The 27,808-nt window shown below is 41.3% G+C and overlaps 1 protein-coding gene across 2 annotated transcripts in view; it reads right to left on the bottom strand.

Moving 5' to 3' along the window:
- The window catches only part of mrtfba (myocardin related transcription factor Ba), a 283,562-nt gene that overhangs the window by 90,466 nt on the left and 165,288 nt on the right, over positions 1 to 27,808 (bottom strand). The window contains exon 1 of one of the 2 annotated variants that reach the window (XM_041206103.1): positions 25,661 to 25,892. The exons of the other annotated variant lie outside the window; for it this stretch is intronic. Coding sequence (XP_041062037.1) covers positions 25,661 to 25,715 — 55 coding nt within the window. The 5' untranslated portion in view covers positions 25,716 to 25,892. Of the gene's footprint in view, positions 1 to 25,660; positions 25,893 to 27,808 lie in introns of those variants that run through there. 2 annotated transcript variants of the gene reach the window in all.

Here is a 27,808-nt window from a genome sequence, read left to right as displayed (position 1 = left end):
CTGTTGCCTTAATGGAGATTAGTTTGGGAATTTGTTAAAAGCTATGATAGTAGTGATTTGTAGCCATGTGTATATATATTTTTAACCTGTGTAAATTAATAAAATATTTCAATGGGTTTAATGTAAAACCTCAAGAACTGATGTCTGATTCCTGAATTTAGTGTTGCATCTCAAACAAAACACTTCAAATTATTGGTTATGACAGTTGTTTAAAGTTTCTCTCTGGGATTTTTAAAATAACTCAGCTTTACCAACTGCATTGGTCATAACAGTCATGTCATGTGTGCTCTGCCCAGAGGCAGGCCCTTAGCTCATAGTCTGTTGATGCTTCATCCTGAAGAGTTTTCTTGGCAGTTTTTTTGTCAAGGGTGACTTGCCATTGCCTTCTACTGTCAGGCGCAGGGTAAGCAGACCGTTCCCACATCTACCTCGGTCAATTAGTCAAAACATCTGGAAAAGGGCTACTTCACTGTGACCGAAGCAAAATTGCATGCGGCACAAATCCATTTACCTCCTTGCTTTCCACATCCAGGGCTCCAAATACTCCTTAGGGGCGAAACAGCGATTTACTTCTACTTCTTTCGTTTTAGTATACTGTATTTGCTGCTCATTACATGGTCTGCACTACACGGTGGAGATCAAATGCGGAACTCCTCCATCCAGTCCACAAGCATGACCCTGAGCTTCTGGTTCTCTGGCATTTTAATTCTCCACCCCATTTTGACCTCCCTGCCTGTGGCCTCCTAATCTGTTCCAACAAAGTTCAAGATCAGCTTGAGGAACAGTACCTCTCCTTTCGACTAGGGAATTTCCTGCCTTCCAGACCCAACATTGAGTTCAACAATTTCAGATCATAATCTCTGCCCCCATTCTTTCAGGTGGCAGCTGTTGGTGATGATTTTGCTATTCGCATTCACACCTCCTATGGACCCCTCTTTTGATTCTTTATTTGTTTATTACCACCTCTTTTTGCCTTGCTTCTCTTTGGTCATCTATCTCTTCTGCCTTCCACCCTGTCACAGGCTATTCTTTTATTATTTTCTCCCATCTCCCTTCTTCCTACAGATCATCACTCTGTAATGTTAACTTTGTTACACTCTCTACAGTTAGTACCTAAGTATTTCCAACATTTTGTACTTATACTTCATTCTAAATTTATTTATCGAGATCTGATGAGGGAATGAGCTTGCATCCGGCAGGTATTATTTAAGAGTGAAAAATTGAGATAGGGCATAGATAGGACCGAGGTTGTTAAATAGGAAAAAGTGCTAGGTGCTACAGTGCCTGAATCTCTTAAAGCTTCACAAACAGTGCAGCATGAGTTATTTGCAAAGGAAAATAAATTGTTGGGATATATTGTCAGAACAACTATAAAATAAAACAAACTGGCGAAGAATTTTTGCTTTGAGCGCAATCGGCAATCTGGCTCAAGTTAAGCTGAACATCGCAACTGTTTGCAGATTTCTTTTATTCAAGTTTCTGTTCAAACTCAATTGCATATTGCCGAACATAAAATATTCCATGAACCAGGACTATTAGGGGGAATTTTAGAATAAAAAACAGCATTAAAAATATTTTTGATATATTTAGGAGTGATAACCTGCTGCATTTTCATTAACACAACCGAAAATTGGTTTATCACAAAACCTGAATTCATTGAAAATGACTTTAAACACTTACACAGAACAATTTTCTACTTTCGCTGGTGTACTATAGTCAGTTTCTTAGTAAATTTGAAAAAAATTAAAAACTTTTTAAATGTGCCTATAAGTGTCCTTGCGCCAACAAAACAGCTTAAATTTAAGTACCTATTTGAAAGGCTGTGGACGGATCTAATGAGCTTGTCATGATGATTAATTCGATCTGAGAGCATGGGTCAGTTTTTGGGCAGGGGTGATGTCAAGCTTGATGCTTTCAAAACTAGCACAAAACTTAACTTGCGGAGAACATCATTTACGCTTGAAACTTTCTGATCTTTGGTGCTGGTTTAACCTATTTTGAGCGAATTGTGCTGAAGAAACAGCAGAACCTAGTAGGAACTCCAGGCCACTATGTGGGCCTGGTACAATACCTTAGTGAAACCTCATTTATTATATTGTGTCCAGTTTTGGTCCCTTCACGAGACAAATGATCTGGAGGCCCTGCAAAAGGCTTTGAGTATAGCAACTTATTTGACACCTAGTTCAAAGATCCATAGTTACCATTATAGGTCAGGGACTTATTAAACTAGAAAAGCATAGACTTTGAGGAGATTTGTTGGAGGTCTTTAAAATTTTTAGAAGGTTAGTTTTGATCCATATGGATAGGCTATTTGTGTTAGATAAGTTAGGGTTAGGCATAAATTATATATCGAACTAGGTAAAAGGTTATTCTTTTTCACAAAGGGCTATCAACCTATGCACTGTAAGTTGTTCCATTCGGTGAATACGGACTTGCTGCAAATATCAACTGTGACAAATATCATTACGTGTAGATGGTAGAAGTGGCACTTGACAATGAGTCTTCCAGTCACTGTGCTCTCATGGATTTTTTGTCCTTGCTCATCAAGGCACACCTCCCTAAGATATCTTCTGCCCTCAGCCCTGAACCCACGTCTTTTTCCAATTTCTCTCCCGTCTTCTATCGTTACTCTCTGAGCTCATCTTGGCTATGAGATGCACCGCCTGCTCCCTCAACCCCATTTCGATAAAACAGCTGACCACCCACTTCCCTTCCTGGCTCCCATAGCGTGTGACACGATAAAAGGACAAAATCAAAATGCTGCAGATATTGAAAATCTGAAATTAAACCAGAAAACGTTGGAAAACTCAGCTGGTCTGGCAGCATCTGTGGAGCGAGAAACAGAGTGAAAGCTCAGGTGAAATGTCAGTGGCACTCTCGTCTCTGAGTCACAAGGTTCTGAGCTCAAGTCCTACTCCAGACTGACACTGCAGTGCAATACTGAGGGAATGCAGCCTTTCAAACAAGATGTTAAACTGAGGCCCCATCCACTCTCAGGTGAACATAAAAGATCCCATGGCACTATTTCATTGTAGGGTTAGGGGAGTTATCCTGGTGTCCTGGCTAATATTTTTCCCTCAGCCCACTACACAAAAACAGATTACCTGGTTGCTGTTTGTGGGAACTTGCTGTGTGCAATTTTGGCTGCTGTGTTTCCTATATTACAAAAGTGACTACACTTCAAAAGTACTTCATTGGCTGTGAAACACTTTGAAAAGTCCGTTGGTCGTGAAAGGCACTTTGCAAACGCGCAAGTCTGTTTTTTGCTTTCTTCTTTATGATCCTTTGTTCTAATGCTGCTAAGCTCTGAAGGAAGTGGCAGAGCAGAAGGCAATCTATGATAATAAACCTTTATGGAACTGTCGTTACAGCCTAATTTACAGCTCTCCACTTGGCTAATCCAAAGATGTAGGCTGAGCCAAGGAGTTAATCACTGCCAAGGATTTGTCTGTTCAGTTTAGGGGTACTTTCCTACCTAAAAGAAATTCTATCAGCAGGCTCACATGACAAGCAGTGACTCACTCGGTTAAGAATAAATCCAACAGTTGTTTACAATGCTGCTGATTAAGATACAGTATGGGACTAAGATTAATATACACTGGTGACTGTAAAGTAACAAAAACCACAGGGACATTCAATATTACAAAACGGGATACAATATTGTTTGTCAAATATCTCAGCTGGATACAAATCACTTCAGAGATATATTTGACAGATCTGTCCACGATGAGATCCCTTTATGTTAATCAGGATTAGCTTCCTTTCTGTCCTCAATGCTTCAATGCAAATCATAAATTAGGTCGCATCCAGAACTGATGCTAAACCTTTTAATAAAGAACTTACATATATACAGATCCTCTCATGCTGGACATCAGAAACACTTAATTGGTGAAAAGTGCTTTGCAAAGCGCAATCCCTGTTTTCAGTTGTATTATACCCAGGAATCAGCATTCAGGATCACAAAACATGCTGATGTTTACTCAACATAATGCAAGGTGTAGAGCAGTTGCACGGTGGGGCCTTCTCTGATTGGAACACCAAATATTGGGGTTTCCTTGAAATAGAAAAAGCTATCAGAAGTGGTATATTGGAATCCTGTTGGGTAAAATTCATCACGGTCAGATGCAAAAATCTGCAACATAAACTGTGTCCTTATTCAGCACATAAAATTGCACAAGTATTATGTGTTCTGAAAAGGGTATAGAGGCATTGGAGAAGGCGCAATAATGAGGATACCAGAATTGAGATATTATACCCCTCTGGAATAGGCTGGGCTCTTTTTTCTAGGACGGGAGAAGATGCCTTGATAAAAGTCTTCACAATTATGTAACAATTCAATACGGCAGATGTAGACAGGATATTGCAGGGGAGGTCAGAACTAGGGGCAATTAACCAATCCACTGGTGAATTCAAGAGAAACTTCTTTACCTAGAGAGGGATGAGTGTGTGGAACACAAGGAACAGTTGAGGTGACTGGAAGATTGGAAATGTGAATAAGAATATATTAGAAAAGCACTGCATAGGAAAATCACATTTAAACACGGCTTGCAGCTGATAAAAGCAAAATACTGCGGATGCTGGAAATCTTAAACAAAAACAGAAAATGCTGGAAAAACTCAGCAGGTCTAACACAGCATCTGTGGAGAGAAAAAAACAGTTAAGGTTTCGAGTCCGTATGACTCTTCTTCAGAGCTAAAGAGAAGTAAAGATGTGATGAAATTTATACTGTTTAAGGGGGGGTGGGGTGAAGCAGGTGAAGTTGGATAGAAGGCCAGTGATAGGTGGAGGTAAAGGAGAGATTGCCAGAGATGTCATGGATAAAATGACAAAGCGGTGTTAATGATAATGGTACCGGTTAGAGGAGGTGCTGATGGTGGCATTAAGGTCAGAAATCAGAATGTGATAATATCAGGACAAGGGTAAGCACTCTGGAAAGAACAACATGAATAAGTGACAGATGGCACTTGTGGGGGTGAAGTGGGGGGAGGGGAAGGTGGCTGGAAAAAAGATTGAATATATGATACAAGGTGGGGATAAAACAATGAACAAAAATGAAAATAAATAAAAAATAAAAATAAGTAGATAAAACATAAATATGGAAAAATGAAAAAACATTGAATATTGAAAAAAGGGAATAAAAAAGGGGGTGAGGGTAGAGGAGAGTGTTCATGTTCTGAAGTTGTTGAACTCAATGTTAAGTCTGGAAGACTGTAAAGTGCGTAATCGGAAGATGAGGTGTTGCTGTTCTTCCAGTTTGCTTTGGGCTTCACTGGAACATTGCAACAGGCCAAGGATGGACATGTGGGCATTAGAGCAGGATGGGGTGTTGAAATGGCAAGCAACAGGAACATCTGGGTTATGCTTGCGGACAGACCGAAGGTATTCTGCAAAATGGTCACCCAGTCTGCGTTTGGTCTCTCCAATGTAGAGGACAACGCATTGGGTGCAGTGAATGCAATAGACCAAATTGAAGATGGTGCACGTGAAGCGCTGCTTTACCTGAATGGAGTGTTTGGGCCCTTGGACGGTGAGGAGGGAAGAGGTAAAAGGACAGGTGGTGCACCTTCTGTGATTGCATGGGAAGGTGCCGTGGGAGGGGGATGAGGTGTTGGGGGTGATGGAGGAGTGGACCAGGATGTCCTGGAGGGAATGGCCCCTAAGAAATGCCGACGGGACTTGGGGGGGTGTGAAGGGAAGATGTGTCTGGCGGTGGCATCATGCTGGAGTTGGCGGAGGATGGTCCTTTGAATGCAGAGGCTGGTGGGCTGAAAAGTGAGGACAAGGGAGACCCTATCATGGTTCTGGGAGGGAGAGGAAGGTATGAGGGCAGAGGTATGGGAGACGAGTCGAACAAGGTTGAGGGCCCTGTCAATCGCAGTGGGTGGGAAACCTCAGTTAAAGAAAAAGGAAGACACGTCAGAAGCACTGTTTTGGAAAGTGGCATCATCGGAACAGATGCAACAGAGGCGAAGGAACTGAGAGAATGGTATGGAGTCCTCACAGGAAACAGGGTGGGAAGAGCTGTAGTCGAAATAGCTGTGGGAGTCGGTGGGCTTGTAGTGAATATTGGTGGACAGTCTATCACCAGAAACTGAGGCAGAGAGGTCAAGGAAGGGAAGGGATGTGTCAGAGATAGATCAGGTGAAGGTGATGGAGGGGTGGAAATTGGAAGCAAAATTGACAAATTTTTCCAGGTCCAGACGAGAGCATGAAGTGGCACCAAAACAGTCACTGATGTATCGAAATAAAGAGCTGTGGGAGGAAGCCTGATTAAGACTGGAACAAGGAATGTTCCACATACCTCATAAAGAGATAGGCATAACTGGAGCCCATGTGGGTACCCATAGCCACACCTTTTATTTGGAGGAAACGAGAGAAGTTTAAGGAGAAATTGTTCAGTCAAAGAACAAGTTCAAGCAGACAGAGGACAGTAGTGGTGGATGAGATTGTTCAGGCCTGTGTTCAAGGAAGAAGCAGAGAGCCCTCAGACCATCCCGGTGGGGGATGGAGGTGTAGAGGAATTGGGCATCCATGGTGAGGAGGCGGCAGTTGGGGCCAGGGAACTGGAAATTGTTGATGCGACATAGGGCATCAGAGGAATCACGGATGTAGGTGGGAAGAGACTGGACAAGGGGAGAGAGAACGGATTCAAGATAGGGAGAGATGAGTTCTGGGGGCAAGAACAGGCTGACACAATCGATCGGTCTACTGGGACAGTCCTGTTTGTGAATTTTGGGGAGGAGGTAGAAGTGGGCTGTCCAGGGTTGGGAGGCTGAGGTTGGAAGCTGTGGAGGGAAGATTTCCTAGACAGCCTGCTTCTACCTCCTCCCCAAAATCCACAAACAAGACTGTCCTGGTAGAACGATCGTGTCAGCCTGTTCCTGCTCCACAGAACTCATTTCTCCCTATCTTGTCTCCGTTCTCTCTCCCCCTTGTCCAGTTTTTTTCCACCTACATCCGTGATTCCTCTGATGCCCTATATCATATCAGCAATTTCCAGTTCCCTCACCCCAACCACCTCCTCTTCACCATGGATGTCCAATCCCTCTACACCTCCATTGCCCACCAGGAGTGTCTGAGGGCTCTCTGTTTCTTCCTTGAACAGAGGCCCGAACAATCCCCACCCACCACTACTGTCTTCCATCTGGCTGAACTTGTTCTCTCGCTGAACAGTTTCTCCTTAAACTTGTCTCACTTCCTCCAAATAAAAGATGCGGCTATGGGTACCAGCATGGGCCCCAGTTATGCCTGTCTCTTTATGGGGTATGTGGAACATTCCTTGTTCCAGTCTTACTCAGGCCTCCTTCCCACAACTCTATTTCGGTACATCGATGTCTGTATCGGTGCCGCTTCATGCTCTCATCTGGACCTGGAAAAATGTATCAATTTTGCTTCCAATTTTCACCCCTCCATCACCTCTATATGGTCCATCTCTGACCCTTCCCTTCCTTGACCTCTCTGTCTCCGTTTCTGGTGATAAGACTGTCCACCAATATTCACTACAAGCTCACCGACTCCCACAGCTACTTTGACTACAACTCTTCACGCCCTGCTTCCTCTAAGGACTCCATCCCATTCTCTCAGTTCCTTTGCCTCCATCACATCTGTTCCGATGATGCCACTTTCCAAAACAGCGCTTCTGAGATGTCTTCCTTCTTCCTTAACTGAAGTTCCCACCCACTGTTGTTGACAGGGCCCTCAACCTTGTTTGACCCATCTCCCATGCCTCTGCCTTCACACCTTCCTCTTCCTCCCAGAACCATGATAAGGCCCTCTTGTCCTCACTTTTCACCCTGCCAGCCACCGCATTCAAAGGATCATCCTCCACCATTTCTGCTAACTCCGGCATGATGCCACCACCAAACACATCTTCCCTTCAACCCCCACCAGCTGTAGGCATCCAATAGGGACCGTTCCCTCCGGGATACCCTGGTCCACTCCTCCATCACCCCCAACAACTCATCCCTCTCCCATGGCATCTTCCCATGCAATCGAAGGTGCAACACCTGCCCCTTTACCTCCTCCCTCCTCACCATCTAAGGGCCCAAACACTCCTTTCAAGTAAAGCAGCGCTTCACTTACACACCCTTCAATTGGGTCTACTGCATTCGCTGCTCCCAAAGCTGTCTCCTCCTCATTGGAGAAACCAAACGCAGACTGGGTGACCGCTTTGCAGAACACCTTCGGTCTGTCTGCAAATATGACCCAGATGTTCCTGTGGCTTGCCATTTCAACACATTGCCCTGCTCTAATGTCATGAGGACTCGAAACGTCAACTCTTTTCTTCTCCGCCGATGCTGCCAGACCTGCTGAGTTTTTCCCAGGTAATCCTGCTCTCATGCCCACATGTCCATCCTGGGCTTGCTGCAATATTCCAGTGAAGCCCAACGCAAACTGGAGGAACAGCACCTCATCTTCCAATTAGGAACTTTACAGCCTTCCGGACTTAACACTGAGCTCAACAACTTCAAACCATGAACATGCTCCTCCATCCTCACCCCCTTTTAAATCCCCCTTTTTCAATATTCATTTTCACTTTTTTATCCACTTATTTTTATTTTTATTTTCATTTTTGTTCATTGTTTTATCCCCATCTTCTATCATATAATTAATCTTTTTCCCATCACTGTCCCCTCTCCCCCACTCCACCCCCACAAGTGCCGTCTGTCACTTATTCATGTTGTTCTTTCCAGAGTGCTTACCCTTGTCCTGATGTTATCACATTCTGCTTTCTGACCTTAATGCCACCGTCAGCACCTCCTCTAACCAATACCACTATCATTTGCATTCCTTTGTCCTTTTGTCCATGACATCTCTGACAATCTCTCCTTTGCCCCCACCTCTCATTGGCCTTCTATCCAGCTTCATCTGCTCCACCCCTATTGAACAGTATAGATTTCATCACATCTTCACTTCTCTATAGCTCTGAAGAAGAGTCATATGGACTCGAAACGCGAACAATTTTTTTCTCTCTCCACAGATGCTGTTAGACCTACTGAGTTGTTTCAGTATTTTCTGCTTTTGTTACAGCTTGCAGCTGAGCTAGTGACTGTAGCAACTCAACTACTCCAAAAGCACCATACTTTACACACATGGTGGATAACTGAGAGTTACATACTGTTACTTATAGTTTAATAGAATTAAACTGCAATCTTTAAGAGCATTTTCCTGGTTGAATGCAAAAGATTTGCCTCACTGTTTATAAGAGTATCAGGTTATTTCATTCCATTCAAGATACTGAGTTCTTCATTTTCATTCCAATTTTTGACAGCTGGATTTCTAGGTCTTGAAACTATTACCATTCAGAATATATTTAATTTTCCCCTTCCTAAAAGTAAGGGTCATCAAGCTGGTGATTCTTTTTTGTTGCAAGCAACAGAAAAATTGGTTCTGTGTTCCCCTTTTTGCTGCCTGTGGAAAAGTGCCATGGTGTGATCAACAGCATTTTCTACCATCACCTCTTCAGATTTCCATCAAAAAATATCAAAATGCATGCACAGCCTCTTAAATGTTAAATTTGGTGGTTTAGGCTTATGTTTCATTGAAAATTCATCATGAATACCTTAAGTACCTTTGCCTCCGGTATACACACAGAATATACATGTATATGTGGTAAGTATTTTATTGTTAAAAGTATTAACACTGTAATGCACAATGACTGCTATTTTATAGTTACTATATATTGCTCTGACATTGGGTAATGTCCCCACTGGGTCAAAATAAATTGCTAAAGATACATTCTGAAATTTGTTTCCATACACTATTTTCCCAGCATTAGAAGTTTGAATATCCAACAGAATGGTATAGTTAAAATTCAAAACTTTTTTAAAACAAAGGCATAGTCCGGGATTTTCTGGCCCCACCATGGCAGGTTTGCCCGTGGCAGATGTGATGAGCCATTCAAATCTCTGTTGACTTTGGCGGGACCGGGAAATCCCGCTGGTGGGAGGGGCCGGAAAATCCCACTCATGATCAAATTTATCCAAATTGTCTTTTGATGCTTTTATCAACATTTTTGGATTCTTGAAGACTTTAGTCCCTCCCAAAAGCCTGAGATTGGCCCAGAGTTGTGACTCTAACTTCAGTTTACATTGGGAACACTGCACTTGTTCAAATTGCACGAAGAATTCAATAGGAATAGTTACTTGGTTGTACACCTGGAATAATTTACTTTACCTCTTCTTCAAATAACTTTGAAAAACAAGATAAATTTTAAAAGGTTAACATAAAATTTATACTATTCAGCCATCGTCTTCAGCAATTTCAAAACCTAACCATAGCTCCCAGTTTTTCTCTGCCAATCCATTCTGTCAGAATGGAAAGGGTGTACTCGTACTTCTGGGGATGGAAAGGGAGTGGATGGGGGAACTGGGTTCAGGATCTCTCATCAGTACACTACTGGCAGTGTGGCCTGCATCCTTAATGACTTGCTATTTTCTTCCACCAATCTCCAGGGCTAATGGGGTTAGCACTTATCACGATTTTGACTATTTCACTATCTTGTCCACATCATTCTGAGATCTATTATTATCCTCATCACTATTTACTACTTTTCCAAGATTCATATCATCTGCGAACTATATAATTCTGCTCCCTATATCAGAGCCTAGTGTTAATTGTATATTAATTGTGTTGAATTGTATGCAGGTGGTGGGCATTAATTTGTGCTCCTATAAATAGGAACAGGCTGAAACTGAGATTGTTGGGTTAGGAGGTGCATCTTTGTAACTCTTTCGAGTACAACACGTTTCCATCTGTTTCAGATGAAGTTACATTGTTTCATAGTTTGCCATTGTGAGATTTGAACTCTTGATATTTTATTTGATCTGCCTGATTAATAGCCTGATTAATCTTTAAGAAGTAACTCTTTCGAGTACAAACATGTTTCCATCTGTTTCAGATGAAGTTACATTGTTTCATAGTTTGCCATTGTGAGATTTGAACTCTTGATCTTGGGGTTACAAACCCAGTACCATAACCACTTGGCTATTTAGGCCAAGCTAAAGACGTAACTCTTTCGAGTACAAACCCGTTTCCATCTATTCCTATTCAGATGAAGTTACATTGTTTCATAGTTTACCATTGTGAGATTTGAACTCTTGATCGTGGGGTTACAAACCCAGTACCATAACCACTTGGCTATTTAGGCTAAAGCTGTTTCAGATGAAGTTACATTGTTTCATAGTTTGCCATTGTGAGATTTGAACTTGTGATCTTGGGGTTACAAACCCAGTACCATAACCACTTGGCTATCTTCGAAAATAAATGCTTATATATGAGTGTAAGGATTGACTTCAGTTCTACCCTTCACCACCTGGCTTTCTGCAATATAACATTCTAGGCTGTTTTTAAAAATTGAAAAAAATGTAATGGACACAAAACTGACCCTTGGCAAACACCACTTTGAAACCGCCTCCCAGTCTGAGAAACATCCATCCACCACCACCCTGTGTTTCCTGTCACTGAGGCAAATTTATAGGGACTCGAAACATTAACTCTGTCTTTCTCTCCACAGATGCTGTCAGAGCTGCTGAGTTTTTCCAGCAATTTTTGTTTTTGTTTCCGATTTCCAGCATCCGCAGTATTTTGCTTTTACCTTTATATCCAACCTGTTATTTTCCCCTCAATTCCATGGGTTTCCAACTTCTTAAGAAGCATCCTGTGACACTTTGTCGAATGCCTTCCAAAAATGCATATATACATCTGCACTATCTTGATCGACCTCCTCTGTCACTTCACCAAAGAATTCAATTATGTTAGTCAGGCATGACTTGCCTTTAATAAATCCATGCTGGCTCTCCTCGATTAACCCTGTGTCTTTCCAAATAAAAATTAATTTTGTTCCTGATGACTGTTTCCAATAACTTCCACACAACTGGTATTAAGCTAACTAGCCTAGTAGATTCCTGGTTTATCCCTTTTTGTTTTCATGAATGGCGATGTAAGAACAACCACTGTCCTGTCCTCCTGAATGACTCCTAGGCCTAAGGAGGATTGAAAGAATGTGACCAATGTCACTGCTATTTCTACCTTTGCTTCGTTCAGCAACCTAGGATGCATTCCATTTGGTCCAAGTTTCAGTAATGCTAACCTTTTTTAGTACATCTTCTCTATTACTGCCCTGTCCATAACTTCCCTATCTTCTTTTAATTTAACCTCCCAATCATCTGTCTCCTTTGTGAAGACAGATGCAAAGTTTAAAAATTGAAACTATAAAAGCTAAAAATTAAGATCCATCTACTTAACACTTGGATGTCAAAATCAGCTTTCAGTGAAACATCTCCCAAAGACTCCCACCCCCTCGATCACAGAATATCACAGCATGAATCCTTTCAACTCATTCTGCCTGCAATGGTGTTTATCCCTACATGAGCAACCTAATCTAATCCCACTTTTCGGCTCATTCCCCAAACTCTTTTAATACTCCTCTTTCTCAAGGAACAAAAAAATTACTTCTAAAACGTTACTGACTCTGCTTCCGTTTTTAAAGACTTTTTCTTTCACTTTTGTACCTTTGTTGTCTTTTTCCTTACTCACTGAACTAAGCAGAAAAATGAATACGAATTTTATTTTTGCCAAAAAAAAAAGTGCTTTTCCACTTTCCAAGCGGTCTAGAAAACTTGCAGAAAGGATCAATTACAGGAAATCCTGTATCTGTTCAGAAATTTTGGGGCAATGCCATTTTTTGGCCATGAGGATGGGCAGGAAACCTGCTCACATTCTGGTTGAGCCAGGATCCAGGAGGTGCATGACAGCAGTGAGGAATAAGGAACTACTGTACCTCTCTTGACACCTCTCCTGGACTGCAATGCTGAGCTAAAAAAAAAACCCATGAAATCATTCTGTGGTATATTCAACCACTGCATCACCACACCTTTATAACAAGAAAGCCTAGTTATAAAGTTACAGACACTAAATCCATTGAAGCGGATAATCTGCTAATGTGAACGAGTTGTTTGCTCCTGTACTGTCACAGATCACTGCCATTAATGGTACGTTTGTTAGTAATTTAGTGATTTCAGAAACCGTGCCTACCAAAACAACTCGAGAACAATACTCTTTCAAAAACTGTTGAAACAGAACTACGTCTATGATAGGGAGAAACTGCTCCCACTCATGAAAGGATCGATAACGAAAGGGCACAGATTTAACGACATTGGCAAAAGAAGCAAAAGCGATATGACGAAAAACTTTATCATGCAGTGAGGGGGAAAGGTCTGGAACGCAGTGCCAAGTGTGGTGGAGGCAGGTTCAATCGAAGCATTCAAAAGGGAATTCGACAGTTGCCTGAAAAGGAAGAATGTACAGGAGTTATGGGGAGAAGGCAGGAGAATGACACTAAATGAATTGCTCTTTCAGAGATCTAGTGTAGACACGATGGGCTGAATGGCCTCCTTCTGCTGTAACAATTCAGTGATTCTATTTAACATGTAGGTTCATGGCACTGCTCTACTTAACCGTATTGATTGAGACCTGGACCTCTTTAAAATTACCTGGTGATGCACAGCTGAGTTTTATTACTAGCTCCACATCACTCTACTTAGGCAGAGCACCAACATCTAAACACAGCCAATGGTACTGTTGGCTCTTGATTAATGCCAGCAATTCTAGAGACAAATTTGAGAGAGTTTTCCAGATGCCTTGATGAGTGACTCAGAACTTTCTGAACTTTTCTTTGCATTGGTTGCAAATTTAGTATAATTGATGTGAAGGGGTACCTTCCTGGGATGGTCAAAATCCCACCTCCATAATTTGCTGCAACAGCAGTTCAGCAGCTTTGCATGCTAATTATAGTACAATATTCATTTTAATACAATGCAGAAACGATATTTGATTAATGCGAAACCTAAAAGATAAAAGTCATGACATTACAGCAATTAATACAAGAAAGAAAATAACGAAGAAACAAACAATAGGTGATCTGTAGGTTAATGCATTCCTGGCAACAGTTTATTCAAAGAACAGTCAAATCTACAGAACCTAAACATTGCTTCTCAAAAAAAAAATGAATGTACTAATTGGACGGTGCTTTCAAAGTGTCAGCATGGGCATGGTAAGCCGCTTGCCTCACATACAGTAGATTTAAAGATTTTAAAAATGTGTTACACATCTCTTTTTTCAATACTACTGTGCATTATTAACAGCACTTCTTCTTAGCCAGTCCCTCAGGATTGAGGATGACTTGCCTCCACACTAAAAATGAGTTCTCAGGTGACTGAAGAGTTCAATGCGTGACCTACAGTCTCTGTCACAGGTGGGGCACACGGTGGTAGGGGGAACGGGTGGGTGGGGTGCCCAGGTTCCCACTCACTCCTTTTGCTGTCAGCGCTTGGTTTCAGCTAGCTCTTGGCGAGGAGACTTGAGGAGTTCAGTTCCTTCCTGGATGCTTTCCCTCCACTTCGGGCAGTCTTGGGCCAGGGATTCCCAGATGTCAGTGGGAGTGCTGCACTTTTTCAAGGAGGCTTTCATTTATTTTTTCAACATTACTGTGTATTATCAGCAGCACTAGTAATTTATTGAGGTACTTTTAACCCAGGATCTTGTATTTTTGCTGCTTCTAATACAAAATTACAGGACTTGGGTGGGAAATTGTGCAACACCAGTTAAATGCAGAAACTTGGAAAAACTTAGCAGGTCTGGCAGCATCGGCGGAGAAGAAAAGAGTTGACGTTTCGAGTCCTCATGACCCTTCAACAGTTCTGTTGAAGGGTCATGAGGACTCGAAACGTCGACTCTTTTCTTCTCCGCCGATGCTGCCAGACCTGCTGAGTTTTTCCAGGTAATTCTGTTTTTGTTTTGGATTTCCAGCATCCGCAGTTTTTTGTTTTTATAAATGCAGAAACTTACTGGACTGGTTTGATCAAACTTGTGATGTTGCTGCATTCAGCCTGCCACTAGCCATTGTTTTCCACTTCTTTTACTGCTTCTTCAATATTTGAAAGTCTGATCAGAGACCAATGGAGTACTTTCATGTGGTCTAAGATAAACTATAGCTCAATTGAGTAACTGAACAGAACAGTTTCCCACAATTTCCCAGTAGAGTACTTACCCTTGGACATTGCTTAACCTACTAAACTAATTAGATCTTTCGGAAAGTGCATGTTAAAAATAAAATCTAAATGTGCAGCAATGTTATTTTGATGTTTGGTTCTCTAGATTTTTCAGATTCTACTCTGTGACATTCAACATTAAAATAGAACACTATTTGTACATTCTATACAAATAAAACGGTGTACCATAATGAAATGCAAAATGAGTACAGCATTCAGAAACTCAGAGGCAGCAAAAGGTATTTGCAGTCATTGCAGTAATTCATTAAGTAGAACATCTTCCATGCATTACACCCTTGTATACAATACACACATTACACTTTGGGTCACAAATGTTGCAAAGAATGCTATATCTGTATCATGTTGCACTCCCACGTTCTGGTTTTTGAAGCTGGCAATGGCCTTATGTCCTTCCAAGAACTGCTGTACAGCAGAGATTCTTTGTATAGTTGAGGACAGAGCCATTGGCAATAGAACAGCTGGGTGTGAGTTTGGTGAAGTTCCATGAAAAAGAGACAGCATCCCATATACAAAAAAAATCTGAACATGGGCAGATGTCAGTTTTTCCCAGAGTTGAAGAGAAAAGCATCTTGAAATGGGTTCATGAGAGATGACAAGGAAAGTGGGGTCAGCACAACTGAACTCAGTTAGTTATATTCCCAACTAAAAGTATGGAACATCTGTTAGGGCACCCTTGGGACAAAGGGAAAGATTTCTGTGGCATTATGGATCTATTAGGCTATGTGCTATCACCACACAGAAATTTCTCACTGATTTCAGAGACAATGATGACACCAATCTGCATCTGGTTTGCAAATCTTGATCATTAAGAATTGGGGTTTCTAAATGTTTTTCCATCATCACCGTCATATTTCCACCATTTGTTTTTAGCATTACTTGGTAATAAATATACAGCTTTGAGTAGGCACCACCTGGACTGCAGCGGTTCAAGAAGACAGCTCACCACTACCTTCTCAAGGTCAATTAGGGATAGGCAAAAAATGCTGACCTTCCCAGTGACACTCATCTCATGAAAGAATAAATAAAAACTTCTAGCAGCTCATTAAAGATTGGTTCCAACCTTTCTAATTCTTCTTTAAATAATATTAGTTTTAGTATCCATGTCTCACATGCACCCCCCAACACTTCAGAATTTTAATTCAGGAAAATAACGTACTATTTATAGTTGCACCGACTGCAGTAATCTTCTACAACTTTTAACCAAAGCAGGGAATGCTTTAGCTCAGATCAGGTAGAGTTGTTCTTTTTATTTTAGCTCTATTGTTTGCTTAGACAACGCAACATCAGTATAGTGTCACTGTTGATGGCATTTCATGAAAGAGTTGAACAATCCTATACAAATAAAATGAACTATGAGGAATCTTCACTGCCAAGCTAAATCACTGCAAAAATTACAATTTGGAAAATATAAAGTGGAAATTAGGTTTCAATGTGATAAATTATTTTACATAAATTTTAATGATTTTAATGCCAATTTTCTGGGCCTTGAATCAGTTTAAAATTGTGCTCGAGGAATCTTCACTAAATCACTGCAAAAATTACAATTTGGAGAATATAAAGTGGAAATTAGGTTTCAATGTGATATATTATTTTACATAAATTTTAATGATTTTAATGCCATGAATCAGTTTATAATTGTGCTCGAAAACTCCTGCAGCCTTGTCCTAGGGTTGAGATGATTGGCCTCCAACAGCTACAGTAATATTCTTTCGGGCCAAATGTCACTCTAGCCAATGGAGAACTTATCTCCGATATCCATTGATTTCAATTTTATCAGGGCTCCTTGGTGCCACATTTGGTTGACTGCATCCTTGATATCTGGAGCAGTCACTCTCACCTCACTTCTGGAATTCAAGTCGTGTGTCTATCTTTGGAGCCAAGTTTTGCTAGTAAAACCCAAATTGAACATCAACGAACCAGTGTGCTCTGAAGAAGAATCATATGGACTCAGAACATTAACTCTGTTTCTCGCTCCACAGATGCTGTCAGACCTGCTGAGTTTTTCCAGCATTTTCTGTTTTTATCATCAATGAACCTGTTATTGGTTGCTAAGTGCCGCTTGACAGCACTGTTGATGACACCTTGCATTATGCTTTTGATGATCTAAAGTAGATTTAATGGGTGGTAATTGGTTGGATTGTACTGTTTTTTTTGCAGAAAGAGCATACCTGAACAGCCTCCAAATTGTTCAGTCGATGCCAGATCACTGGCTGTGTTAACAGCTTAGTTATTTTTCAAGCACTGCTATGCATCACAACAGCCAGGGTGCTGATGGGGGCATTTACCCCTTCATTTTTCAAAGCACTCAGTCATTTCTTGATGTAGCATAGAGTGAAACAGTCCAGCTGAAAACTGCCAACTGTGATAGTGGGGAGTGTCAGTGTGAAACCGTGTAGGATCACTCATTCATCACTCCTGGTTGGATGTGGTTGCAGATGCTTCAGCCCTGTCTTTTCCACTTGTTCTGGGCCCTGTCATTGTTAAGGATGGAGATGTCTTCCTTCTACCAGTTTCTTAATTGTTCACCACTATTCACAACTGGATGTGGCAGGATTACAGAGCTTGATCTGATTTGCTAGTTGGTTTACTCGCTCTATAGCATGCTATTTTTGCCGTAGAGCACGTATGGTAGTCTGCAATGTAGTTTCACCAAGTTGGCAATCTTTCACATATGCCTAGTACCACTTCTGCCTTCATTCAATGCTCATTGAACCAGGCTTGGTAACTTGGCTTGATGTTAACAGAGGAATAAAGAAAATGCCAGGCCATGAGGTTACAGATTGTGGTTGTATTTCATTCTGCTTGTATTGATGGCCCACCATTGATCGAGTCTGAATATTTGCTGGTTGATATGTTCTTAACTTACCCCATTAAGCAGGATGATAGCTCCATGTGGAGGGTGTCTTCAGTGTAAGGATTTGACATGGTCTTCATGTGGACTGTGCAGTGGCTCCTCCTACCAATATTGTCATGGACAAATGCATCTGTAACAGGAAGATTGGTGAGGAGATCAAGTAGGCTAATCTCCCATGTTGGTTCTCCCATTAACTGTTGCATGCCCAGTCAGATAGATAGGACCTTCAAGACTTGGCCAACTAGGTTAGCGATGATACTATTAGGTTACTTTTGGGTGATGGACATTAATGTCCAACCCACAGTGCATTCTGTGTCCTTGCTACCCTCTCAGTGGTTCATCCAAACAACGTTCAACATAGAGGAGTACTGATTCATCAGCTCAGCAAGGGTAGTAAGTGGAAATTAATAGGATACAATGAGAGAATAAACAATGACGTATATTTATATAGCACCTTTAATGTAATGAACCATCCCGGTGCTTTATTTAAGGAACATTATAAAACAAAGTATGACACCGAGCCACATAAGGAGAATTAGATCATGACGACCAAAACTTGGTCAAAGAGGTAGGTTTTAAAGAGTGTCTTAAAAGGAGCAAATTGAGATAGAGGGGTGTAGAGAGGGAATCCCATAGCTTGGGGCCTATACAACTGATGGTGCAGTCACCAATGGTGGAGCGATTAAAATCAGGGATGCACAGGCGGCCAGAATTAGTGGAATGCAGATATCTTCAAGGGTTCTGGGGCTGGAGGAGATTACAGAGATAGGGTAGGACGAGGACATGAAGGTATTTGAAAGCAAGGATAAGAATTTTAAAATAAAGATGTTGCTTAACCCAAAGCCAATGTAGATCAGGGAGCAGAGGGGTGAGAGGAATAGGAATTGGTGCAAGTTAAGACGTGGGCAGCTGAGTTTTAGATGGCCTTAAGTTTATGGAGGGTAGAATTTGGAGGATCAGCCAAGAGTGCATTGGAATGGTCGAGTTTAGAGGTAACAAATGCATGAATGAGGATTTCAGCAGCAGATGAGCTGAGACAGGGGTGAAGTCAGATTATGTTATGGAAGTGGAAATAGGTGAACTCAGTGACAGCATGAATATGAGGTTGGAAGCTCATCACAGGATCAAGTATGACATCAAGGTTGTGAACTGACTAGCTTAATCTCGGACTGTTGCCAAGGTGAGAGATGGAGCCGGTAGCTAGGGAACAGAGTTTGGATCGGGAATCAAAAACAATGGTTTCAGTCTTCTCAACATTTAATTGAAGGAAATTTCTGCTTGTCCAGTACTGGTTGTCAAATAAGCAGTCTAACAGTTTAGCAACAGTAGAGGAGTGGAGAGAGATAGGGCTGAATGACATCAGCGTACATGTGAAAACTGATGTTGTACCTTCGGATGATGTCACTCGCTGAGGGCAGCACGTAGATGAGAATTAAGAGGGGCCAAGGATAGATCCTTGGGGGACGCCAGAGGTAATAGTGTGGGAGCAGGGAGAGGAACGACTGCAAGTGGTTCTTTGGCTACAATTCGATAGCTAAGAATGGAACCAGGTGAGAGCAGTCCCACCCAGCTGGATGACAGCAGAGAGGCATTGGAGGAGGATGGTGTGGTCGATCATGTCAAAGACTACAGACAGGTCAAGAAGGATGAGGAGGGAATGCTTATCTTTCTCATAGTCACATAGGATGTCATTTGTGACTTTGATAACAACTGCTTCGGTACTGTGGCAGGGGCTGAGGAGGAATTCATACATGGAGTTCCAGGAAAAATGAGAACGGATGTGGGAGGTGACATGTTCAAGGACTTTGGTGATGAAAGGAGGGGTTGGAGAAGGTTTGGTAGTTTGCAAGGATGGTAGGATCAAGGGTTGGTTTCTTGAGGAGAGGGTTAATGACGGCAGATTTATAGGAGGGAGGGACAACACCTGAAGAGACAGAACCTTTTACAATATCGGCTCACATGGGGGCAAGGAGAGGAAGTTGGGTGATCAGCAGATTAGTGGGAAAAGGATCAAGGAACTAGGAAGTGGGTCCCAAGAACAAGATCACCTCAGAGAGGGCAGGAAGAGAGATAGGAGAAAAACTGCAGAAAGTTGCAAGTTCAGGGCTTGGGCAGAGGAAGCAATAAAGGAAGTTTGGCCAGGTGGGTTACTGAACGAGAGGGACACAGCAAAGGCAGATTAAAGAAACAGAAAAGCATCAGTGGGGTGGAAAGTCAAGTAGGAGCTGGGACCACAAGCTCCCCACTTCAAAGGGGACTCAACTGCCAAAGTCCAAATGAGGGCAAAAGATTTAGGCAAAGCTTCCATCCACTCCTTAATCCTCCTTCGATACAGAGGTGGTGACAGAGAACCGGAGAATTGCAAATGTTATACCCTTGTTCAAGAAAGGGGGCAAAGATAAGCCCAGCAACAACAGGCCACTCAGTTTAACCTCAATAATGAGATAGCTTTTAGAAACAATAATCTGGGACAAAATTAACAGTCACTTGGACAAATGTGAATTAATGAAAGCCAGCATGGATTTGTTAAAGGTAAATTGTGCTTAACTAATTTGATTGCGCTTTTTGATGAAGTAACATGGGTTAACATTGTTGATGGGGGTAATGGGGTTGATGTGGTGTATGTGGACTTTTGATAAAGTGCCACATAACAGGTTTGCCAGTAAAGTTAAAGCTCTTGGAATAAAAAGGACAGTGGCAGCATGGATACAAAGTTGGCTGAGTGACAGGAAACAATAAGTGACGAATGGTTGCTTTTAGGACTGGAGAAAGCTATGTGAGTGGGGTTTGAGTAGCTTTTATGGAGAACCAGTATGCACACAACAGGCCAAATAGCATTTTTCTGCGCTGTTACTATTCTGAATCTATTCTATAAGGGCCTCAGTCAGTGTGAAGAGGCAAAGCTGGTGGGACAGCTTTCTCCAGTGGAACATACAGTTTTTGTGCCGTTTGCACTCAGCGATCCAGAAGCCGAAAAATAACCAACATCCAGGTTTTGTGAGACCAGAAATAAGGCCCACCATAAGTGTCCAGGCCAGTGTCAGGGATAGCAATCAGGAATAGAAATTCGTTCACAAATCCCTTCCCATTGCTCGGCCCAGAAGACCTGGTACCACAGCTGACCAAGCAAGCGTAGACCAGCGATCAACCTCGTGGGTGATTTTATGCTCTACAAGACTTTGTGCTACACCTAGTGGTATTCTCTTCAACTATTCTCAAATTTTCAGCCCCTCACTTGTACTTTCTTGCATTCCTGTCTCTTTTCAGGAATCTGAAAAAACAGAATATTGTGGAAATTTGAATTTTGCACGTTTCCACAACACTGTAATACTCACTGAGAAATGAACTATTAAACAGTGTAATATTATTGGTGATGCACAGCTTTAAACATTAGAGCTGTGCAAAAATAAAAGTATATTTAGAAAATATATCGCATCACCAGCTTTTGTTCTCCAAGGAACTTGCTCTCCTTTAACATGTTTTGTCATTATAATTTAGTATTTAACGGGTCACTTCCTGACGTTCAACAGTCGCAGAGCTGGGGTGAGAAGATCATACTAATATACCAATGGCAACAGTTCAACAATAATTTCCACAAATATGAACCACAAGGCTGGTCACTGTATCAACATACCAGCCAAGCCTTTCACAATACTGTTTGTGTTTCACTGTCAACAAAAATCAGCAATGGACAATGTAGTTAGCTACAAAGGCTCTGTCAGCACTCTGGCAGCCTTTCACCAAAATTATTTGAAAACTCAGCACTGAAGTAATATATTTTTAAACACAAAAAAAATGTACTGCCTCTCCTTGGAGTAAGTCATAATGATATCTCAAAATTGAACACTTTATTCCCACGAAAAATAAAGAAATATGAAGAAACAATCATTTCAAGCAGATAGAATATGAGGATAAAAACAAATAACTGCGGATGCTGGAAATCCAAAACAAAAACAGAATTACCTGGAAAAACTCAGCAGGTCTGGCAGCATTGGCGGAGAAGAAAAGAGTTGGCGTTTCGAGTCCTCATAACCCTTCAACAGAATATGAAGAACAGTTGAAGCTTTTCCCAGGTGCGTGATATTGATTTCCCTACAAAAAAGCCGGCACTGTACCTCAAGAAATCCATTACAAAAACAGCAGACCCAAGCGACATACTTGACAATACCAACAATAATCTGTACAGGCTTACAACTGTCATAAATAAAGAGATTTCTCCGCGCCCCCCAAACCCAACAATTATTTGAAGAATTTATGGTTTCATTTAACAAAACATGATAGTGCCAATAATTGCAACACAGGTTCTATTGATGTGAATTTGTAACAACGTGAGATTGTGAGGTGACAACCTCCTAAGGTTGTGGCCATGAATGTGTGTCGGGAAGTTTATTTGGAGGGATAGGTTAAACGGAGGACAGAAGGCCAGATAAATCACAGAAGTTGAAAGGTATATTGTGATCAACATGGGAAATGCAGAGATGAGGAGTTGCACAGTATAGAGCAGGAGGTAGTGAGCATTTCTTACTTAGAAACATGGTGGGGTTTGGAGACATGGTATTGAACACATGTTCTAAAATAGAGGGTGGATCAAGGTGAAGTGCTTGAAGGGCGAGTAACTGCCACAGCATTAGGGAAGTGACCAAGAGGTAATTTGGTGATAAAGGTCATTACAGCAGTTTGCAGGTCTAAGTGGCAAAAAAAAAGCCAGGTGAGAAGACTTCAGTATTGCCCCCTTCAAGCCAAGTTTTTAATCAAAGCTGTGTGTCAATAGTTTCTCTTGGGATTCACTAAATAGCAACCAAGAACAGGAACTGTGAATAATACGTCTTCTTGGTTCCTTAGTCAAGGACATGGAATTTAATTGTAGCATCGATCCTACCTGAGAGCAGCGAACTCAGAACTAGCCATAAAACTAATTGGAGGTATTCTCTCTTCTGCAGCATAATAATGTGGCACTTGGTTTTAGCCTTGCCCACTAATACCCCTGGCTGGGATTTTATGGGGTGGCGGCAGCCCCACCCAGTGGCTAGAGAGTTGGGGGCACCCCTGCCTCCGCCAGCCCCTGAAACCACAATTAGATTTTGCAAATCTCAGGCAGTCAACTGACTGGAGTCGTGGCTTCCGACCCTAGAAAGGGAGATGTCCCACCTTTAAGAACTGCTGGCCAATTAGAGAACAAGCAGCTCATCAGGCCCAGCAGCGCCACCAGGAGCGGCAGCCACTGCCGGGGTTGCAACAGACCTCAGAGCTGCAGCCATCTCACGGCAAAGACAATAGGGTAAGTGGGCCTCAGTGAACAACAAGACCAACACTCCTTTCACCATAACTAGGGAAGGTGACGGTGCAGTGGTATTGTCACTGGACTAGTAATCCAGAGACCCAGGGTAATGCTCTGGTGGCAGATGGTAGAATTTAAAATTCAATAAATATCTGGTGATTACCATTGTCGATTCCTTTAGGGAAGGAAATCTGCTGTCCTTACCTGGTCTGGCCTACGTGTGACTCCAGACACACAGCAATGTGGTTGACTCTTAAATGCCCTCTGAACAATGGCAATTGGGGCTGGGCAATAAATGCTGGCCTAACCAGCGACACCCACATCCCATGAACAAAAAAAAAACACTGCCATTTAAGGATTAAGAAAGAATCGGAAGAAAAACAGATAAGGAAGGTGAGTGACTTGGAATCAAATAAGATCCAGAAAAGGAAACAAAGATTGGATTAAGAGAGAAAATGAAAACGATGCAGAAAGGAAAAATAAGAAAAAAATGTTCAAATTTAAATTTTGAAGTTTTTAAAGTCTCCAAGAAGTTACTGTATGCAGCAACGAGATGCAACAGTTTAAACAGCTTTCTTTTTGAGCCAAAGAGGTTGTTTAGCATTGCATTAAAGGGTACTGACAATGTTAAGTACACACCCTAAACCCACAACTTGTCACTGGAATAGTTTGCTCTGCTGAATGGATATACTCCACGAGGAACATATTCACTGCCTATACTTCATATTGAGTAAACAAGAGAAACATCAAGCTAGCAATGTGTAGCTTTGATCACTAGGTGCAGTGCCACCCAATGTTTCCAAGTTCTCCATTGTTAAAGGGTACTTACAATGTTAAGTACACACCCTAAATTTCTGTTGTTAGCTTAATTGGTGCTATGTATTCTTACTGGGTTTTGGACCCCAGAGGTTAGTAATAATCAGACTTTAAGCTTGGAAAGATGAGAGCTCTTTACGTTTAACATTTGCCAAGCCGCCTTGTACAAAAGAAGGGACAGTTTGAATTGGTTCTGTTACACATCATATGACTCTGCAGTGCAGCCATGAAATGTGGCCCCCTGGAACACCTTCACATAACAATTAGTTCCTGGTTCTTTACAGATATTTACAGATAATACAACGATATAGAACAATTGGCAATTAGTGTGCAAATCCATGAAGTTCTTAAATTATCCAGTAGGTTCAGAGTGAGCTGCCGTTTTTGAGAAACAAATGGTGGAGCAGCCTAAATTCAGCAACCTAAAGCATATCTCTTCTTTGCTTCAGCTTGTTGAACAATGTACACATTAATAACGCTATGCATCGTTAACTCATTGTTATTTTTGCAGCAAAATTTCCACCAATATTTTATTTTAAACACTACAAGCTAAAAGGAGACGAAACATTCTAAAACCAATCCAGCTTTGAAGCAATCCATTTTTCATCTAACCAATGATATTTTTGATATTGAACATACCCAGAGAAAACCAATGAATTCAAAACACAGAGGTGGTTTTTAGTAACACTCTAGGGAAAAGCTCGTTCCCAGTAATCCTGATGGATTTAGCAATCTTAAATGTTTGGTGAATGCTGTTACTATGGCCTAAATGTACCGCATTAACCTCTGACATGCCCCTTTGTGACCTTGCTCATATCCCCTCAGGCTATATTGTCATCATAAATGTTTTCATTCGGTCCTGTGAACATTCCTGCCCTCTTACCCTGATTCCGCAGACTGGTTTTCCATTAGGACTACATAAATGCAATCAGCAACAATTTCTCACACAAGAACAGTCTATAACTCAAAAAGACAGTCTGACTAATGAAAACGAGTGAGCAAGAATGCTATGGGCAATTTAAAAAAATCTTCTTTATAAATTACAACATAGGTATAAAATCCAGATGGACATAACAATGACACAACTAAAGTTCATGCATAAACAAATCACTTGTGTATGAGATCCAGTCTTTTTGTACTTGACTGGTTCTCAGTGACATTATTCTCTGTCCCAGAACATCAATAACATTGATCTGTCTGTGATCCATGAGCAACGTCTATAATATCTTCCTCGCTTGGGGTCAAATAACCCAAACCTGGGTTCTCCTGTTTAAACATAACATTACACTTATTTTATTTTAGCTAGACAGGCAATATCAACTTGTCACTGGAATGGTTTGCTCCGTTTAATGGATACACTCCATGAAGAACATATTCGCTGCCTATACTTCATATTGAATAAACAAGAGGAACATCAATCTAGCAATGAGGGGCATCCGCTGTAGCTTTGATCACTAGGTGCAGTGCTACCCAATGTTTCCAAGTTCTCTCCTTTCAAACAATTGTCAATCGGCAGTACAATGTAGGATAACTGCACAACAGCTAAATCAATACATCTATTCATGTGAACACAATTTGGAATAAAAATCATTTTGAATTAAGAAATTCGTCCCTAAAGTCATAGAAAAGATAAACATTCACCTGATTTAAATTTACTCCGTAACACAGTGGGCCTCTCTGGTTCCAGCAGAGCCATCTGCTAATGCCTGAAATCTCACAGAATCCCGATACTTTGCTTCTGATTTGTAAATTAGTTCCATTGAAGTACGTAGAAAATATGTCAGGCATTCCAGTTTGCACAGCAAAAGCCTGCAACAGTACTGCAGGAATCTGCTTTTGAGAGGCAGACCAAGACCTGGCTGTTGTGAGAGTACCAATCAGATCAGCCCTGATACAGAAAGCAGTCAGTGAGTCAGTTTCAGCCCCCTCAGGAATCCTGCCAGACACCAATTATCCACAGGAACTGCTGCCTTTATACACAATCTTGAAGGTCCTTGCGGTTTGTGTATTCAATAGAAAGATTAAGCCATTTCTTTCCCGCACTGGCACATCACCTGGTAAAACTGCTACAAACATGTCAGTTCTCATAACCCCATTTCTCTCGAATCACTTTTCTTGCCTCACAGCGAGCTGAGAGGCCACGTCAGATCCACTTTCAAACTGCTCCAGTACATTTTAGATAACATGCTGACGGATTGATAACGGCCAATGAAAGCTAGACATGCTAATGTTACAAAAGAATCCACATGTTTAATGTCTGATCAATCTGGCTTCTATTATGCAATCAGCCTTGAATGTTAACTGCATGTAAATCTCATTTATAAACCAAATGGTTTAAACTGAGATTGAGAAATGTGATACAGTATAAACTAACCACTGCTTAGTCAAAATTACATGTGGTTTCTCAGTGAAACTAGTTAAGCTGAGCACAATCATAACTTTTCAATAGAAACTTGCACAAATATAACAGGAAACAGCAGCAGCGCCACACCCAGAAACAAATTTTCTCCAAGACTTTTCACCAAAAATCAGTTTCTCTCAGTATAATACCCTCACATCATCTTTATATCTGTATTTATCCTGCTTACATTGCAAAGTAGGTTCCTCAGCACTGAAACAATTCCAGATTTCCTAGTGCCTGGCTAGATAGCAATACTGACAGAGGTCACGGGGTAGGCTATTTGTCCAGAGTGCTGGCCAGGAAATGCGGACATAATGTGGGACCCAAGGAAGGAAAAACGGACTTTTTAAAAAGGGCTAATCAGGCAATTTAAAAAAAACGCATGATTCAAAATTTATATCAGCTATCAAATATTTTAGAAAGAAAATTAAAACTAAAAATGCTTAAAAAGCTATAATAAAAGCAGGAAATATATTGGCCAGTCAGTATCTGAAAAAAAGGTTAACATTTCAACTATAGATCCAAAAGATTCTGAAGAAGATTGCACCAAAAATATCTTTTCTCCTTTGAGATTCTGGTTACCGGCTTTTGTAAATCAAATAACTCTACATTTCTGCCATTCAGTAATGTTATATATTGATAAAGATTAGCTCCAAGGGTGCAGCGTCACATGAAAGACCAATGAGCCCTGCCTACAGAAATGACCAACAGCAGCTTGAATTTGTATAGCGCCTTGAAGGTATTAAAATGTCCAAAGGTGTTTCAAAGGAGTTCAAACATAATTTGGCACCGAACCACCAAAAGAAAAATTAGGACAGGTGACCAAAAGCTTGATCAAAGAGGTGGGTTTTAAGGGCTGAGAGGTTGAGAGAGGAAATTCCAGATCTTAGGGCCTACGTTCCTGAAAGCACACCCACCTGGAGCGAAGGAAATTGGGGATGCGCAAGAGGCCAGAATTGGAGGAACGCAGATATCTCAAAAGGTCACAGGTTACTGATTGAGAGGGGAATATTCACTTCGTGCTCCTCCAAAAAGTAAATTACATACACTGAAAAGATAAACATGCAGACACGCAACATTTATCAATCAAGCATAAAATAATAATTTGTCTATCTGGGTAGGCAGCAACGTGCTGGGACAAGTACAAATTGCTCTTTTATCCTTTAAACAATCCCAGACCTACATTAAATGAACAAAGCTGCATTATAAAGACCATTATTACAGCTTGAGTGGTTCTCATTTGGGAAGGTGACAACTTTGCAGAACTATTAAACTGGGCAGATGTTCAGTCATGAGCTACAGGCCTGAGGCATTGTCATATGGCAAAACCTAACATGGCTAAAGACAACATGTTTAAGTAGACTTTAGAAACAAACTGCACGCCAGAA

Source organism: Carcharodon carcharias, chromosome 15 (genome assembly GCF_017639515.1).
Source record: "Carcharodon carcharias isolate sCarCar2 chromosome 15, sCarCar2.pri, whole genome shotgun sequence".
Taxonomy (NCBI): Eukaryota; Metazoa; Chordata; class Chondrichthyes; order Lamniformes; family Lamnidae; genus Carcharodon; species Carcharodon carcharias.
The sequence above is the reverse complement of the archived record's forward strand: the minus strand, read 5'-3'. Positions and strand labels throughout refer to the sequence as shown.